Consider the following 19,173-nt stretch of genomic DNA (forward strand, 5'->3'; position numbering starts at 1 on the left):
CTGTCTGCATTTTTGAATCCGGACAGAATAAAAGCAAGACATAGTGACTTATACACTGGAGAGGACTAGGCATGAGGACTGTTATGTGTTCCAAGCTAGCCTGGGGTACAAAGTGAAATCATGTTTCAAAAGATCAAATTGAGCTCAGAGGAGGGTCCCAGAAAAAAAGGGGAGGGGTGGGGTAGGGATGGGAGTGGAGGGGTGTTCTAAACTGAAATCCCTTTCCAGTTAGTGACCCAGGGATGCTGGCTTGGTGTTTATAAAGGAAACTTTAGGTGCAGTAGAAAAACCATTGTTATGCAAAAGATCAAATTGGAGCTGGTTGAGTTAGCTCAGCAGTAAAAGCACTTGGTATACAGTCTGACTGGAGTTTAATCCTTGGAAACCATGGTAGATGGAGAGAACTGAGTCCTAAAAGTTGATTCTGTATGAGGAATAAACACACACACACACACACACACACATATACACACTCACTCACCCCTCCCAAAAGAGTAATAAAGTTCTAAAAACCAAACCAAGCCAGGCATAGTGTTGTGAATCTTGAATCCAGCATCTGGGAGGCAGAGGTAGGTGGATCTCTGTGAGTTTAAGGCCAGCCTGGTCTACATTGTAATTTCCAGGATAGCTAGAGCTATATAGTGAGACAATATCCCTGGGGAAAAACAAACAAACAAACAAACAAACAGTCAGTCTCTCTCAACAAAAACAAACAAAAAAAAATCCAACCTCCTTAAAAAAAAAAATCAAGGCAAATGAGGACCATCTAAGACTGACAGAATGGACAGGCAGGTGAGGCTGAGCTATTGTCCTGGTGGAGTCCTCCACTTGTACACAAGAAAAAAGGAAGGGACTAGTGATTCGAGAGAGCTTGTGTAAGTGACCATTTCTCACAGATCCACTGAACAATTTTAACTGATTTGAAAGAAAAGAATCTTCCTCCCCCATAAAAAAAAAAAGGCGACTGCAAAGCAACCTTTCCTGGCGCCACCTTTTTAATAGGTCAGAGTAACTGTACAACTTATTATATTCTTCCTGAGAATAATTTATATCCCCAACAAACTAAAGGGAAGGTATGCTCTCAAAACCACCTAACAGAATGCATGGTGTAACAACTGGACATCTAAAGAAAACCACATCCCTGTTTGTCCTGCAGGATCCTCCCTGGGAAGACAGACGCAATGAAGATCAGTTAGCTCCAGTGGCTGTTAAGAGTCAACATGGCTTTAATCATTCTTATAAATTATATAAAAATGGAGAACAGGGATGGTCCTGGAACTTCTTGATGCAGTTGGGAGTGCTCTGGTACAAAACTGGCACAGAATTCTGAGGAGGAAAGACAAGTTTTTGTCAGTTCTAGAGATAGTTCGCAACCCAATGCTTCAGGATCCACAGGAAAGAAGGTGGAGACAGGGAGGGCAGAAGTTTTCTTTTGAAACCACTCATTCTTCAAAATATAGCTTTTATGCACTTTCTCTATAAATGAGATTAGCATATTGCAATTCAGTCTGGACAGGAATTCTGGCAGGAAGGATAGCCAGTCTCAGTGTCTTGGGAGCCCTCCCTTCTCAGACACTTCTCTTCCAATTCGAAGTCATGGTCAGTATGAATTACCACTTCTAGGAACATACATCCCAATTTGAACACCAAGTATATTTTAAAAGCTTCTTAATGTACAATCTTCATTCTCAGAAAAATGCCACATTTTGGATCCAGAGTTTTCTGAACACTATTTAGAAAAATAACAGAATCAAAACCATGTATAAGTAGTTAAACTTATACAAGAGAGACTTTCAGCTAGCTGTCATCAGTTGGAGCTGTGAGTGCGGGCGACCGAGGACAAGGTTACTTCCTCGCTGCTGGTGGAATGCTAGAGAAGATCTCCCAAAGGGCAGAAAGCCATGTTCAATGGCCAGTGGCTCAGTGTGGCCGTGTCTGCCCTAGCATTTTCAGTCTCGCTTGATCAATAACATCAAGTAGATTCTTGGCATCCACAGCCAGGGCGTGAGCAGCTGTCAGCATCTGCTTCTTGTACTCCTGCTGCAGGCTGGTCATGACATACTGCTGCGCCAGCTTCATCTTGCTGATGAGCTCACCCAAGTCGGAGTTCAGCAGCTTCTGTGCCATCTCGATCTGGAAAGACAAGAGAGAAGAGAGGGTCAGAAGAATGGCTCCCAAGCACTGGTCCTGAGTCTGTCTTTGGGTCTCCAAGATAAAAAAAAATTATTTCCTTTGAATAAACTTTCCTTAGAAGTAATAGGTGGACAATGCCTTTAATCTCAGCACTCCAAAGGCAGAGATAGACAGATCTCTGTGAGTTCCAGGTCAGCTTAAGTCTATATAACAACTTCCAGTTTGGTCAGAATTACAGTGAGGGGAAAAAAGGGGCAGATTTCAATAGATGTGCAATCTGCCTGTCCAGTTTGGAAATTCAGCAACTGTGTCTTGTGTGCATGCATGGATGCACATATGTGACTGGCAGCCTTTTCATTTCCAGCCCTCATGCCTCCATGACTGTACACTGTACTTACTGTGTACATTCTAACCTCAGTGTGTGGCTATTTACTTCATTTTATAGACACAGAATGTGACAGAAAGAAACTGAGGTGATCAAGTCCAAGCATGCACACTAACACGAACAACTGTAATACTAAGTGACCTGAAGTGGGCCACACACAGGATGAGGACCAAGGTCATGCCAACTCTTTCCAGGTCTTTTCTTTCATTTCTGCACATATGTGTGCGCGCATGTCATATGTGTACAGGTGACTAAGACGGCCAGAAGAAGGTTTCAGACCTCATGGAACTTGGATTACATTTGGTTGTGATATGGCATGTTGGTGCTAGGAACTGAATGAGGGTCCTCTGCAAGAGCAGCCAGTGCACTAAACCACTGAGTCATCTCTCCACCCTCTTTCTACGCTTTCTAAATTTTGTCTTAGTAGTCTAATGATTGGCTTCCAATAGCTATTGTTCTCTATTGGCAGTATCAGGGTCACCCTCAAGCCACTCTGTTGGGGTGGGCTGGGCTGGGCTGTGGAGCCCATGGTGCCTTGCAAGACTCACAGCTCTTCCTGCTAATTTTTTTGTCGGGGCGGGGGGGGGGGGGACGACAAGATTTCTTTATGTAATCCTAGAATTCCCTACAGACCAGGCTGGCCTCTGACAGAGTTGACTGCCTCTGCCTCTGGAGTACTATGATTAAAGTCATGCACCACTGGACACAGCTCTTCCTGCTTATTCAATGAACGGTGACATCTGCTCTTTTAATGATCTCAGGGCACTGACCACTTAGTGCTGTGGATGAAGGGGGAATTGGACCTGACCTTCAGGAAGCTCCTGTAACTCAATGATATAAAGACCACAATACGTAGCACACAAAGAGGCAGCCAGCCCTCTGTCTGAGAAAGACCTCACAGAGGACAGCTAGATTTGGACTAGATTGTACAAGTAGATCAGCTTCAACTACAAGGGCCATGCCACGCTGACCTTAATCTTGCTCAAGATACGTACAATTGGCATCAGCGAAGGACACAATACAGAGAACTGTTCTAGAGAGATGGCTCTGATAGCACAGTGTTGGTTGAATGGGAGAACAGGGACATGGCAGGCATCCAGGGGAGGTGATGGGGCTTTGAGAAAGAGACAACCTAGAGTTTTAAGAACTGTCTGTAAATGCCTGTGTTAAGTAACTCAAAACCAATTAGGGGGCTGCCTACTCCAGCCTCTTCACTGGGCTCTGAGTGGGTGTCTATGACAAGATGGGACCTGAGTGTTGGGTATGTCGGGTGATGCCATTGCCTGGGGAAGAAAAGCGGGAAGAGCGCACTACTACTACTGCAGCACCCACTTGGTAGTGGCAATCAGAACCTGGGCAGTGCTCCAAGGAAGCACAATCTTGGGAGTACCAAAATATTCAGCTATGTACGCAGGGATAACTTCCAGGGAGGAAGACATTAAAAAAAAGGCAGACCTCTGTAGCCCTGGTTGTCCTGGAACTTATTCTGTAGACCAGGCTAACCTCAAACTCAAAGATCTGCTGGCTTTTGCCTCCCAAATGCTGCAAATAAAGATACCACCACCTGGCAAGGTAGACATTCTTAAGAAGACAGAAGATGGCACCATGGAGTTGGCCATGCTCAAGAACAGCAGAAGAGTCAAGGAGGAGTCTAGGCAGAAGTGAATGAGTAAACTCTGACCTGGTTGGCCCCTGATATTTCTAAAGCAAGTCACTGCAAAGAATGGGGCTGAGCAGCCTGGCAGGTAGGAGAGGGGACAGTGGAGGAGGGAAGCAGGATCAAAGAAAGGTTCTTTTAATGTCACTCAGTAGAAACGAATCAGCAGCATTTCCAATCGTAGCTCTGAGCAATTCCTCCAGCCACACAGAGTACCTACAACAGGACTCAACACTGCCTATGCAGTGCTGCTGGCAGGAGCTATCAGGGAATCACCTATCAAGACACACATGTATGCTTATAGACTCCTTCAGCCTGGGTTACTCAAAAATGCCAACAGCAGCTGAGTGCAGCAATGCGTACCTGTCATCCTGGCCATGGAGAGGCCAGGGAAGAAGATTTCAAGTTCAAATTCCAGGTCAGCCTAGACCATATAGTAAAGAAGTACTTCAAAAAGCTCTCCTATAATAGTGAGACCATAGGTATAGAGCTTCTGACATTCCTAGGAGAGCTTCATAGCAAATTCCAAGTTCCCTAAACATGAGCTGAACAAGGATAGGATACCACCAATAGATATGCTAGTGTGGATGGGATAAAGCTCACCAGGTCTCAGCCCTACACAAAGTTCTATAGGCAACCAAGGAATGCTGAGAGTAGGAGAAATCCCCAGGAAAGGGCACATTGATTGACTATTTAATACCAACTGGTCATTCCTGAAAACATACATACAAGTAACATTATACAGACTGAGCAGGTTATATTTATGTATTTAGGTATACAAACACACATAAATGCACACACGTATATAACATCAATTAAAGAAAAAAATGAGGCAAAGAGAGAGAAAAAGAATAAAGCTTTCCACACTCCAGAAGTCAAGGCCATATAACAGGAGCAGCCAGACAACTTTCAGATGATGAGAGGTTACACAGAAATGAGTTGGCAGCACCATTCAAAGCAAACAACCCAAGCTGCCCCTACACTACAGGCAACAAGCCCTGAGCACATCTAGCAAGGAAGGGGCTTACAGCAATCAGAGGCTCAGAGCTCACTGCTGTAGGGTAGTGTCTTAGTTAGGGCTTTACTGCTGTGAACAGACATCATGACCAAGGCAACTCCTATAAGGACAACAATTCATTGGGGTTGGCTTACAGGCTCAGAGGTTCAGTCCAGTATCATCATGACAGGAACTTGGCAGCATCTAGGCAGACATGATAAAGGAGGAGCCAAGAGTCCTACATCTTCATCTGAAGGCTGCTAGCAGAATACTGGCTTCCAGACAGCTAGGATGAAGGTCTTAAAGCCCACACTCACAGTGACACACCTACTCCAACAGGGCCACACCTTCTAATAGTGCCACTTCCTGGGCCGAGCATATACATACCACAACAGGGGGGTACACAGAAGACCATCTCTGTTATCAGGAAAGATCCACAGGTATTCATTGTTAAGGGGGCACAGGTGAGAGTAGACAGCAGGGAGTGTAAATGCAGATGTGGCATGTGACACTTATACTTCAAACACAGGATGTCCGAAATTTTTCGGGATGTCTGAAAAATTTTTCATTATTAATCCTGAAATTTTTTTTAAGTCTGAAATTCCTTTCAGAGTATAGAGCAAGTGCAGTTAACAGCACTGAGGACTCTTCCACATGTGGGTGCTCAGTCCCAGCAACCACACGGCAGCTCACAGCCATCTCTAACTCCTGTTCTAGGGAATCCAACACTCTTCTGGCCTTCCAGAGTGCTGCACACATGCAGGCAAAACACCATACAATGTAAAACTAAATTTAATTAAAGAAAAACCCAATCAAATGAAAATTCCAGGCAGGACAGGTTGAAGAACAGTGAATGCTATTATAGAAAAAGGAAATGGAAGGGTGGAGGAGGGTTGAGGTTCCTTTTATTTAGAAATCATACAAATAAGACAAAAGGGCTGGAGAGATGGCTCAGTGGCTAAGAGCACTGACTACTCTTCCAGAGGACCTGAGTTCAATTCCCAGCAACCACAAGGTGGCTCACAACCATCTGTAATGGGATCCGATGCCCTCTTCTGGTGTCTGAAGACAACTACAGATAATAAATAAATAAATCTTAAAAAACAAAACAAAACAAAAACTCACAAATAAGACAAAAACCACTAAAAAGGTGGCCAATGACAGGCACGATAGCAACTGCTTGTAATCCAGCAGTCTGGCCAGTGGAGCAGGAATATCAGGAATAAGTATAGTTAGTCTGGGCTACACATGACTGTTACCAGGGGATGGTATCTTGGGTAAATTTTGGGTCCTTAGAGCAACTGGAGACACGCTGCTTCAAGAGGACTTTCATATCTCCTTTTCAGGGAGTACTACCACCACCTGGAAATGCCAAGACTTATGAGGTAAGAAGATGTGAGGCCTGCTGGGAGGAAGGTGATAACTCAAAGAGTTCCTTCTAAAGGGTGTGTGTTGTCCCAAAACTTGCCCTCTCCCTCTCCTTCCAGACCACTGTATGTTGTTCCATCTGTCATCCTGCCTCTCTACAGTACAGAAGCAATGGAGCCAGGAGCTAATAGGCTGAAATCTCTCAAATGAAAGTTGTATTTCTCAGGTACTTTGTTGACTGGGCCAGCATTGCAACTGTCTTCTAGTATGTCCTCCTTCCCCTAGCACTATGACCTACCTCTCGATGGGTGCTGGCTGGAAGGATGGGAATGGTCTCATCCACAGTGGCCAGTAAGGTCCGCAGGGCCAGGCCAACTTCCTAAGACAAGAAGCAGAGCGGGATTAGGACACATGAAGACATCAGGCCAGTACTGATATTTTCTCTCAGGAATGTACTATACTGTTTGCTCTCTACTAATTGTAAAGACATTTTCTTTTTCTTTCAGACACGGTATGACTCTACAGCCAAGGCTGGTCCTAAATTCATCATAATTTTCCTGCTTTAGCCTCCCAAATACTGAGATTACCGGTTTGAACCACCATAAGAAATACATACAATTCTGTCTGTGCTTGTGTACTGGCCAGTGTTGGATGTTACTAGGGTTGTGTTCCTGAAGATTCAGATCTGACTATCCTTTGCTTTCATGCCCAAGGACAGATGCTCACATCAGCAGCTCCCATAAGCAATGTAAAATTAACCCTTTCATTTTGTCCCACTGAGCCTCCAGGCAGATTATGGTATCCTCACAGACAAGCTGACAAAGGGCACATCCTTCTCCTTGTGTATTCAATTTGGCTAATGAGAGATTCTCCCTGCTGGGAAGCAATGTGGACCTGATTTGGGAGCATATTATGAGTTTTACTCAATTCAAAACTATCCAAAAGTTGTAAAGAAATGGCTTGGGTGTGGCATCCTCCTGTAATCTCAACAATTCTGAGGATGAGGAAGAAGGGCTGCTTAAAGTTTAAGGCTAGCCTGGGTTATATGCAACATTGTTTAAGAGAGGAGAGAAGGAGGGAAAACAAGAGGTGGAGAGTGGGAAAAGTATGCCCCAGCATATAGTAAGCCAGGCATGAGCTCATAAGTATGGTGGCTGATACGTGTACTCCCATAATCCCTGCACTTGCGAGAATAAGGACCTGTTGAGTTCATACCCAGCTAGACTAAGCTGTATAGTGAGATATTACCAAGAAATGAGTTTCCTGCCTCTTTTATCACATGTTAGGGCAGCAGGTGTATGTTATCATGCTATTTACAGGACACTAGGGATAGAGCCCAGAGCTTTGCCCATGCTAGGCCTACTATCAGAGCTCTATTCCCAACCACCCTAGTCCCCCTCTCTGTGTAGCACTCAGAGATCCGCCTGCCTCTGCTTCCTGAGTGCTAGGATTAAAGATGCATTCCACTAAACTTAAAAGCAACACTAATTAGAAGATTCTACTGCTTCAAGATATCCCCAGCCTAGTGCTTGCTGACAGGAGCAAGTGAGAGATATGGCAATTCCTTAGGATGCTTCTCAGTTACACTGTCAGCATCTAGTGCCTTTACATTCAAAGTACATTCTGGCTTCCCTGGGACAGAGGCCATCCCCACCATACAGAGTGACCACCACGTTTTACCTTCACCATAGGGACGTACTCTTCTGGAGGAGCTGGTTGGATTTTGCTGGACATCTCAATGACAGCCTTCACTAGGCCCGTCACATTTTCATATACCTTGTCATTGGATCGGTCAAGGTTGGCAGTGGGAGGGGGGCTGATTTCCTGGGGCTGAAGCTGATAAAACAGAAGCTGGTTAATTCCTGCTCTCCAGGACAGAGTGAGGTATCACCACAATTAAGTTAGAGGGTCTTTAAAAGAGATCAAAGCAGATACAAAAGGTAATAAAATTTTTTTGTGTGTTCAGGACATATTCAGTTTGAGGATGACAATAAGGCAAGTCACCAAGGGAACACATGAGGCAGTGATGTCGTCTAACTTTGAGCTCAGTTAAAGTATTGAGAAGGAATGATATGTACTAAAGTCTCGAGATTCAAAGAAGCAATTAAGCATCCCAGACGCCCAAGTCATTCTCAAGGGAAACAACCCACAGAATGTATAACCAAGAATCCCTCTGATTTTAGGGAAAGCTACCAACACACCACCTAGTGTTCAGACACTTAGCATCAGTGCTAAACTCTTTGCTGCTTGCAAGTCCTGCTCAGTTTTGCTGTCTTCACACATCAACAGCAAAGTGCTCTCTTCATGATGATAAAGGCGGACTCACAAGCACCTGTTTTAGGCAGACTTCATTTGCTTGCATAAAGCTACTCATATTCAAATGGCAGAGAAATGACCTCCTGCCAGTTCTGTGCTGACAGTTGGGCTGGCAGGGAATGAGGATGAGCAATGAAGCTTCAGATGTAAACATGTACCTAGGACCTGTGCACAGGGAAGCCACAGATACTACCTATTGCATCCTGAGTGCTGAGGGCAGAATGATACAGGGCTCCTAGGAAAGGCTGAGTTGTGTTTCAAAATTCATGTTTTGTGTGTGTGTGTGTGTGTGTGTGTGTGTGTGTGTGTGTGTGTGTGTGTGTTTACAAAGATTAAACTGTATAACAGCTATCAAATTATAGGTCTGTCATGGTCCTCAGGCTACACCAGGTTTCTGGATGCCTTGGTCAGGTATACTAGGACAGATAACTATGTCTAATTTCACTGCAAAGTTGGTTATGTACCAGTCTCTGGAAACTACAAATACTCTTTTTGGCATCTGTCAGTCATGAGAGGTGCCCTCCCACAGGGCTATCAACATGCTAGTTCATCAGAGTCACATGCAGAGAACGGGATGTGATAAAGCGAGCCAAACAGACACACAGATATGATGTGCTTACCCTCCACGGCTATTGTCGAACAGAAGGTGAGGAAAAGTTAAAGGAATTTATCAGAGAAAGGGAAAAAGAAAAACAATGTTAATAAGGCAGAAAACTCCAATATAACACATGAGCAGAACACCTGGACACTAGCTACAAGCCTGCTGTGTACTCTCTGCTCACTGGCTGTCAGAAGTGCCTGTGCCTGCTATTGGCTCTTTGCACAGCACATTACCAGAGCTCTGCCATGCAACATTCATTCCCATGAGATAAATGAGGACAGCATGCAAAGCCTGTGAGTGGCAATGGGCAGTCGTGCAAGAGTCTAGCGAGCAAGGCTCTGTGTGAGCAAGGCGAAGGGCATGTGCAATCAGTAATCTTCCACCTGACTTCCAGGAAATGAGGGAGAAACCACACTACCCATCACTGCGCATGGCTTCTCAGCCTTTGAGTCCTTGAATCTTAGGCATCGTTTAGCCACACTGTCTAAGATGGACTTATAGCCAGGGGCTATGTCTAAAGACCTCAGAAGCTTATTTTTAACTCTCTTTCTCACACATTTTTGTTGTTATTTTGTATGTATACATTTAAAAATCTTTTAAAGACAGGATTCATTATGTAGCCCAGGATAGTCTCAAAACTCTTGATCCATCTGTCTCAACATCTCAAAACACTTGGGATTATTGGTGTAAATCAGGCTGGCGTTTTTGTTCTGTAAATTGGGTGGCTTTGGTGTTTTATCTCCTTAGTTCAACCCCTAGCTATGTTATTATGAATAGACTGGCATGGGAAATGAAACATCCTGCTTCCTACAGACCTGTCTAAAAGCCATCATGCCACCATAAGCCCCAGAAATCCCTGAGTTTAGAGGTGCAAACACCCAGAGATTTCCTGGGCACTGACGATCACAATCTGTTTCCTCACAGCATGTGTTTAAACTGTACCAGCACAGAAAGATGGGTGGGCTTCTTGGAGGGGATATCTAAAAAGCATTTATCAAGATATGAAATAACTGTTTGGTTCAAGTAGGCCAATGGAAACTTAGTTTAAGCTGCTGAAAGCTTTTTCTTCTTTTGCATGCTACCCTTGGGTCAACCAGTCATAGGAAAGCAATGCCATGATGCCTCTAGAACCCCGCATAGTGGTATACCATAAATCAGAGCTTGGTGGGAGAAACATCTATTATAGATTTTTTATTGTCCAGAGTTTTGATTACTTAGAAACTCCTGGGCTGTCAGGTCGTCCCCCCCCCCCCCCCAGACAGCCAATTCCTACTCTACTTAAAACCCAGAGGAGGAAAAATAAGACATGTGAGCTCAGTGCATGCCTAGCATGAGCACTAGGAAACAACAGAACTATGCAAAGTAAAGCCCACAAAGAACACTAGAGACTATTTCCAGTTAAATGTTATTTGAGTGAATGACACATACTCAAGGCAAACATTTTCACATCAAAATATTGTTAAAAAATTAAAAACCCAACATTGTTCTTTTAGGATGGATTTAACTACCTGTACTAACCAGATAATGAAAAAAGATATATACACGAACTTTACCTAGATGAAGTAAATCTATTTTACTCACAAGATTTCGCCTCATGAAGTATCATATTTAAGGGCTGGAGAGATGGCTCAGTGGTTAAGAGCACTGTATGCTCTTCCAGAGGATCTGAGTTCAAATGTCAGTAATCACATGGTGGCTCACAACCCTCTGTAATGAGATCTGATGCCCTCTTCTAGTGTGTGTGAAGACCGTTACAGTATACTTATATATAATAAATAAATCTCTTTTTTAAAAAAAGTATCCTCAGATACATATTCATGATGTAAAGTGTCAGGATTTCGGATCAACTGTTCATTATAACATGAGAGGTCTGCTCTTGTGGCTTTTGAGGACAGTTCACTGCTCTAACTTTTCTCTTTTCAAATTTAAAGACACAGTATTAGGAAGAGCTGTGTCTTTGCTGCTTTCTTCTCCAAGAATAACCAGTGTTGCTGACAGAGTTACTGAGAAGCTACCTGGTTTGATGGAACTGACAATGGCTAGTAGGTGTTTTAGGTCCAATCCCCCTGGCAGGGTACCCTAGTCTAACTGTTTTTACTCAACATAACTTATTGTATGCTAATCTGTGCCACAGTGAATCCCTGCTGCTTGTGCTACCTTATGAATGCACACGGCAATGATGCCCCCAGAGCCACAGACCAACCTGCACTGAACATGGGCAAGCTGTGTGCTCTGAGATGACATCACACCACTCTCATCACTCTAGGAGAGGCCACTTTCAGTGTGCAGTTCAGGGTCCTTGGACAATGGCATGCTGCTTCAACCACTGGCTCTAAGTGATCATGAATAAACAGCTCCACTTCCGTGAACCACAGTTATCTAGTATAAAAAATGTGACCACTACCAACCTTGTGAGGCTGATGGCAAGGATAGAAATATGGAAGCCTGTCACTACAAGTAGCAGAGGGAGCACTAAATAAATATCCATATGCATCAGATTTAAGATGTCATCCATTCACTTTGCACTTTTTTTTTTTTTTTTTTTTAAAAGACAGAGTCATGTTACAGAGCCCAGGCTGGCCTTGAATTCAATCTTTCTGTTTCTTCCTGAGTGCTACAATGATTCATCATTTTATATGTCTGCATGACTGCACTCACATGCATAGAAGCCAGAGGTCAATCGCAGCTATGGCTCCTCAGGTGCTATCCATCTTGTTTTGAGACAGTTGGATCCCTTTATAGCTCTGGCTGGCCTGGAACTCACTTTATAGTCTAGGCTGTAATCAGAGATCTGCTGCCTCTGACTCCAGAGTACTGGAATTAAAGGTGTGTGCTACCATGTCCATCTACCTTGTGTTTTTTAGAAAGTGTCTTTTATTGGACTTAAGGTTTACTGATTGTGCTGGTGTAGATGGCCAGTGAGGCCCAAGGATCTGTTTCTGCTTCCCCACTGCTGAGATTTTGGGCATGTGCTACCACACCTAATTTTTTGACATGAGTTCTGGAGACTAAACTCAGGTCCTTATGGTTGTATGGCAAGCACCTTACTAAATGACCTACCCCTCAGCCCCTCACTAAAAAAGCAAAGCAAACAAACAAAAAATCCCCAAAACAAAAGAACTATTAAACTGAAAAAAACAAAAACAAAAACAAAAAAAACCCAAAACCCAAAAACAAAAACGTGTAACAGACTGAAAAACAGGACACAAGGAGAGGTAGCCTGTCATTCTGAGTAGGAAATGAAGAGGTCCAAGCTTTAAGTACTGGACAGGAGTGGGGGTAGCAGGGGAGGTGGATACGTCCTTTCTGTCCTCGGGAAAAGCTATCCAGGAGAGCTAGACAGTGACACAACCCTATGGAGGAAGACTGAGAAATCCCTCCAAGAGGCAGCTTGCTGGAGCGTGTGAGTTAAATGCTGCGCTCAGTGTGAGGAAGGCTCCAGCAGACCTTGTATAAACACAACTGTGAGCTAAGGACAACATACTTTCCGCAGAGCCATATCTATAAGTATGTGCATATAACAGTGAGCCTCCATGTACCCCTGGCATCCTGCCTTCAGGTTTCAAACAAGAAGCATCTCATTGATTCCTATCTGGCTAGTGGATATTGGCATAAAGTCCCTGAAGTCTAATGTACTTAGACAGTCCATTCAGGAAAGAGTACAATCAATACTTTTCTGGATCTTAAGAGGTTCAGAACAAAGGATGTTAAATCCTGGGTTTTCCTACAGTCTTCATGTTACATCTCTAACCACAACAACGTGAGCTGAGGACTCAGTGACGCCACCAACCAGGAACAGACTATTGCACAGGTACAGATACCCACCTTGACACCCTCATTGTAGCTTTCTGCAGGGCTGCTGATGCTGGACAAGTTGCTTAGGTGGCCAGGTGCTCCAGGGCGAGGTGGTTTCTTTGGTGGAGCTGCAGGATCTGGAAAATCAAAATGTTTCCATTACACATTAGTAAGCACACCTAGCCCCATCACTACTAACATTGGTGCAGCACACGGGAGGTTGTAGAAAGGAGCTCTGTAAGTTCAGCTTTCTGGTTTCTAGGTACAGATCTAATGTGGTGAACACCACACTTATGTGCAGGGGAAAACTGTAAACATAACAGGGCATTCCATTTAAATCCTACCCCTGCCAAATCATAGGTACTTCCTCACACAATGTATTTCCTCACTTACCTGGTTTTCCCACAGGCTGATAGATGTGCTGGTTTCCAGTCTGTGGGAGAAGAAAATTTCAGTCTACTGCTCTGTGCCAGATTTAACAGTTCACCTCTCCTTTCCCTATTCTTTTTTATCTTGAGTTCTCCAGATGCCTGACAGCTTCAGTTGGGTGTGATTAGGAAAGCAGTCAATGTATTTGAGTGTGCTGCTGGTCTATGTCAAGTTGACAAACAAACTAGTCATCTGAAAGGAGGGAACCTCACTTGAGGAAATGCCTCCATAAGACCCAACTGTAAGCAAGTTTCTTAATTAGATTGATGGGGAAGAGCCCAGTCTACTCCTTGGGCTGGTGATCCTGAATTCTTTAAGAAAGTAGGCTGAACAAGCCAAAGGAAGGAAGCCTGCAAGCAGCACCCCTCGATGGCTCTGCATCAACTCCTGCTTCCAGGTTCCTGTCCTGTTTGAGTTTCTGTCCTGACTTCCTTTGATGATAAGCAGCAATATGGAAGTGTAAGCCAAACGTACAATTTCCTTCCCAACTTGCTTTTTGGTCATGTTGTTTTGTCACTGCAAATATAAACCCTAATTAAGACATTAAGATACCCTGGGATTGAACACAGTGGTCTCAAGTTCTCATACTTCACAGTGTGCGCTCATCCTGCTGGCTGCTTGGGACCCACCTCTCCTCTAGCTTATCACTGAGATCACAGTAAGGATACATTCAGAGCAATTAAAATAGGAGAACAGGGGGCTGGAGAGATGGCTCAGCGGTTAAGAGCACCCGACTACTCTTCCAGAGGTCCTGAGTTCAATTCCCAGCAACCACATGGTGGCTCACAACCATCTGTAAAGAGATCTGATGCCGTGGGCTGGGGATTTAGCTCAGTGGTAGAGCGCTTAACTAGGAAGCGCAAGGCCCTGGGTTTGGTCCCCAGCTCCAAAAAAAAAAAAAAAAAAACCTGGTCATACTGGCTGATATGTCCCAGCAGCACTCAGAGACACTGTGTTGTGAGGAACCAGTGTTATCTAGGCCACTGGACAGGCCAGTCAGGAAATCCAATTCACAGACAGTTCTGAATCTTTTTTTGCTGGGATTTCTGTGTAGCACTGGCTATCCTGAAACTTTCTCTGTAGACCAACCAGGCATGCCTCAAACTCCACCTGCCTCTGCCTCCTGAGTGCTGGTTAAGTCAAGTGTTAGAACCCCCTGGCGAAGTCATGGATGGATTAAAACAAAGTTCTACCAAGACAAGCCCTTCTTCAGATGTACTGCCTAAAAGTGGGTGAATCTATGTTTTTATCTGTGATAGCAGGGTCTCTCTACGTAGCCTAGGCTGTTTTAAACTTGACCCTCCTAACTCTACCTCCCAAGACCTAGGATAATAGGTACACGTTACTGTAGCTGGCCTTTGCTTTACTCACCAGGCTCACCCCTATCACTAGATAAAAGAGAAAGAAGGATAGTGGGGACAGAGACCCCTGAATCCAATTTACTTTTTTGTTTCTTCCTTGACCACGACTACTAACAAAGTGCAACCACACCCCCCCCCAATGACCCACCAACCACCAACTTCTCCTCTTGAGGACTTAGCATTTACGTCCTCTGAAAAGTTCCCAGAATTCCAAATGTCACACAATCACTGAAATTATCTCCAGCTGGTAAAACCCTGCCTCTGCTAGAGCAGGAGGCAAATCATAGTCAGCTGCTGCAGATAGTCTGAAGCAGCCCCACATCCCTACATCTGTGATTAAAACAAAAGGATATTCTTATAGTATTTCTTTCTTCTTCTTTTTTTAAGAAACCAAATTTTCAGAATTGTCACTACATGCCACCACATCCAACTTCTGAATCTGCCCCTTAATTTATCTATTTGCTGGGGGGTACAGCCAGAGAACACCTGTCTGGTATGTGTAAGGGTTTGGATTGGATGCCCATCACTGGAGAACAACAATAAAATTCTACTCAAGTCGAAGCTCTTATTAGGCTATGTACACATACACTCATGCATGCATATACACATACAGGTATACTGCCATATTTTTAACTAGAATGATCCCTTCTTTAAAATACTGAAGCCATAGAGTAGCACACACAATTAAAATTATTTCACTGCTAGGAACATAGTTAGTAGCATAATTTCCCCAGTACCATATCAACCATGGTAATACATGTCTATAATCCTAGCATCTGGCAGGTGGAGGCAGAAAGATCAGAAATCTAAGGCTTTTCTTGGCTGCACAAGTAGTCTGAGGCAAGTGTATCCTGATAGCTTAGAGAGATGCCCTGTCAAAACAAACAACAAACAAACAAAAACGAAAAGACATCCAAAAAACAAGACCATTTCTACCCAAGATTAATTCCTGCCCTGTCCTCAAAACTGTTTCACAGAATTATAGTTGTTTTTTTTTTTTTAACATGCTACTTACCTTGGTTTAAAAAAAAAATCATTTACTAAATATTTAAATGACTTAAACTGTTAGTGTAGTTGTTTGAATGCACATCTCCTTGCTAGGCGGAAATGTTTGAACACTTGGGCCCCAGTGGGTGGCACTGTTTGGGGAAGTTTAGGCCTTGTTGAAAGAAGTGTCACTGGAGGTAGTCTCCGTACCTGTCACTATGTTGTCCCTATAGTGAGCAGCGAGGGACTCCAACACTCTGCAACCATAAGCCCTAAATAAACTTCTTCCATAAATTGCCTTGGTCAGTGTTTTAACACAACAAAAAAGACCCTAACTAGTACGGTTGGTTCTTAGATGGATTCTGCTTATGTTGCCTGGGCAGGGTAAGAAATCCTAAAGTTAACTGATCCTCCTACCTCAGCATCTTTTTTTTTTTTTTTTTAAAGTAAGGATTAAAATGTTTTAAAGTGTGTGTGTGTGTCCAAGTGTATCTGAGACTTCAGATCCCATTACAGATGGTTGTGAGCCACCACATGGTGGCTGGAAATTGAACTCAGGACCTCTGGAAGAGCAGCCAGTGTTCCTAACAGCTGGGCCATCTCTCCAGCCCAGAACAAAACCTTTAATTTTTGGTGTTTCTGGGGAATCAATGCAGGAACTCCTGCATGTAAAGCAGTGGATACGCTATCACTCCTCGGGGAACAGGGTGTGAAGAATGGTTCTCCAAGAGCATGCTTTGCATGATGCTTTTTATTTCACATGCCACCCACTTACTCAAAGTTAGGACAATTACTGAGCACAGTATTTTTGCTGTGGGTAAAAGAGATCCTTGCCCTACGTGGATGACAGCAAAGTGAAAAGAGACAGTGGACATAGGGAGCACACATGGAGGAAATCCAACACTTTGCCTGGGGGACATCCAGGTAGCCTGTTTGAGAGGAGTCCCCAAAACATGGACAAGGTGAACAGACCTTTAACAGTGTCTGTGGGTTGTGTTGTACTTAGAGGTCCAGCAGTAAAACTCACACACAGTATCAAAGTATCTGTTCTCAGAGCATTCTGGAATCATCAAACAAGGTACACTTGTGTAGAATAGAACCTATAGGCAGTTGCATGGATTCTGTTTTAAGGGCTAGCTATTTAAAGACAATTAGTATTTCTGCCCTAAAACCCAGAAGAAAGACATCTTGCTGGCTTGGAGTCTTGTACTTGCTTTTAAATGACTATGGGAAATCTGTAATCATGCCCAGCGTCGCATCATCCCAGGGATTGGAGGAAGTCCATCTTTAACAACTGTGTGTAGCTGTTACTCTAATCCTATGGTAGACAGAATATAGCTTTACTGCTAAAAATCTGTATCAGTAACAAGACAGTGATCTGCATCTCTGAAAATCTGGAACATGGTGTATTTTGGAAGTTTTAGATTACATTCTTGTGTTTTACAGAAAGGCCATTCTATCTGATACCATGAATGTCAGTATGCCTTGATGTCTTTCAATAAAATGTGGAAGGCTCCAATACAGAACTTGGGACCAACTCTGGAGATAGTGCAGGCAGGTGCTTACCGGACCCTGAAAACTCCCGTCCTCCCTGTCGATGCTGCCTCGAGAGAGCCTAACATCAGGTTTCTGTAAAACAAAGGTCAAAATAATTTTATTAATATGTATATGATACTGACATACTTTTGGACTTAGTCCACCATATTATACCCAACTCTCAGATATTGCAGCCCCAACCCTTCTACAGTACCAGCTTCCAGCTGGTCTTCTTGCCTGTACCCAACATCGTCTCAGTGTCACTGTGCTGTCTGTGTCCCCAGGTGGTAACTACTTCTTGGATCTGTGATGATAAGCGCATGTAATGTAACCGAGGCTTGTGAACACGTTACACATGTGCTCTACCAGTGAGCTTATGCTTAGCCCACTACATCAATCTTTAGGTGATCTTAAATGATTTCTATCTTTATTTTGTAAATATTAAATGACTAATTACATATTTACTTAGCTTGAATGTGTGAGTGTACATGTGCATATGCACATACTGTGTGTGTGAGAGGAGGTCACAGGCCAGCCTGAGAGAGTTTATTCTCTCCTTAAACTGTGGGGGACTCAGGGATCAAGCTCAGCTTATAAGACTTGTTATCAAGTGCCTTTATCCACTGAGTCATTTTTGTGTGCCCCTTCTTAATTTTCTAGCTAAGGCCCTACATTTTTTTCACTCAAAGCCATGTGAACTGGTGAGAGTGGCTTCTTCGTTCTTTTTTTTTTTTTTTTTTTTTTAGCTGGGGACCGAACCCAGGGCCTTTCACTTGCTAGGCAAGCGCTCTACCACTGAGATAAATCCCCAACCCCTGAGAGTGGCTTCTTATGGCTGGAAGAGGATCTGCTGTGCAGTTGGGGTCTTGTACTGTTTCATTTGCTGCTTCCATCTGTGGGGCATTGAGTCAGGATCGAGGGACGCAGCAACAAACAGCTCAAAATTTGGCCAAAAAGCTTTGGACAGTACTATGAATAGAACTGGTCCACTACCAGGTAACTGAGTCTATATGCTCACAGAAGGGAAAAGTGTAGCCTACAGTCGCTGCCCAAATCACCACAAGGAGGACAGAGTGGATGTCTTCAGAAGCTTTCACACAAACTTGGACAGGAATTTGTTTTAGGATGCCAGTTTATAAGGTGGCATGGGCCAGTCAGACAGCTCAAGGCTCATGTTGCCAGAAAATGCCTAAGGCTTTCAATGCAGAGATCTTTCTCCCTGAAGCCTATAAGAGATGGATAAGGGCTGTCACAGTAGGCTATTCTCTGGCAGGCGGCCCTTTGCTACTATTCCCTAGTTCCCTCATTGGTTTTCTTTCATCAGGACTGACTGGGTCCACTGTGTAAGAGGAACACAGAGCAGGCTTTATGTAGACAGGGCTTCTACATTTTAAACTATAAAAAGTCCCTTTTTTTAGTACAATACTATTTGTACAGTAATAAGGAGTCTAGTCACTACTTTTAAGCAGTGCTCAGAAGAAAAACAAGGTTTCTCATCAGACTGAGCTCTAGCGGCCCTGGCTGCCAGCATTCTGTTGAAGGAGTCCATTAGCAATTACAATAGTGATTCACATGCACAGGCCATCTAAGTAAGGCCACAATCTTGAG

At 43.8% G+C, this 19,173-nt stretch overlaps 1 protein-coding gene across 2 annotated transcripts in view; it reads right to left on the reverse strand.

Moving 5' to 3' along the window:
- Nucleotides 1-977: 977 nt before the first annotated feature.
- Ptk2 (protein tyrosine kinase 2) overlaps nucleotides 978-19,173 on the reverse strand; it is a 202,897-nt gene continuing 184,701 nt past the window's right edge. For both annotated transcript variants that reach the window (XM_032916480.1, XM_032916487.1), the window contains 7 exons: nucleotides 17,596-17,658; nucleotides 13,646-13,685; nucleotides 13,283-13,389; nucleotides 9,477-9,485; nucleotides 8,221-8,376; nucleotides 6,839-6,919; nucleotides 978-2,133 (listed from right to left, as the gene is read on the reverse strand). In XM_032916480.1, the coding sequence (XP_032772371.1) occupies nucleotides 1,921-2,133; nucleotides 6,839-6,919; nucleotides 8,221-8,376; nucleotides 9,477-9,485; nucleotides 13,283-13,389; nucleotides 13,646-13,685; nucleotides 17,596-17,658 (669 nt within the window). In that variant the 3' untranslated portion in view covers nucleotides 978-1,920. The remainder of the gene's footprint in view (nucleotides 2,134-6,838; nucleotides 6,920-8,220; nucleotides 8,377-9,476; nucleotides 9,486-13,282; nucleotides 13,390-13,645; nucleotides 13,686-17,595; nucleotides 17,659-19,173) is intronic.

This window comes from Rattus rattus, chromosome 1 (genome assembly GCF_011064425.1).
Source record: "Rattus rattus isolate New Zealand chromosome 1, Rrattus_CSIRO_v1, whole genome shotgun sequence".
Taxonomy (NCBI): domain Eukaryota; kingdom Metazoa; phylum Chordata; class Mammalia; order Rodentia; family Muridae; genus Rattus; species Rattus rattus.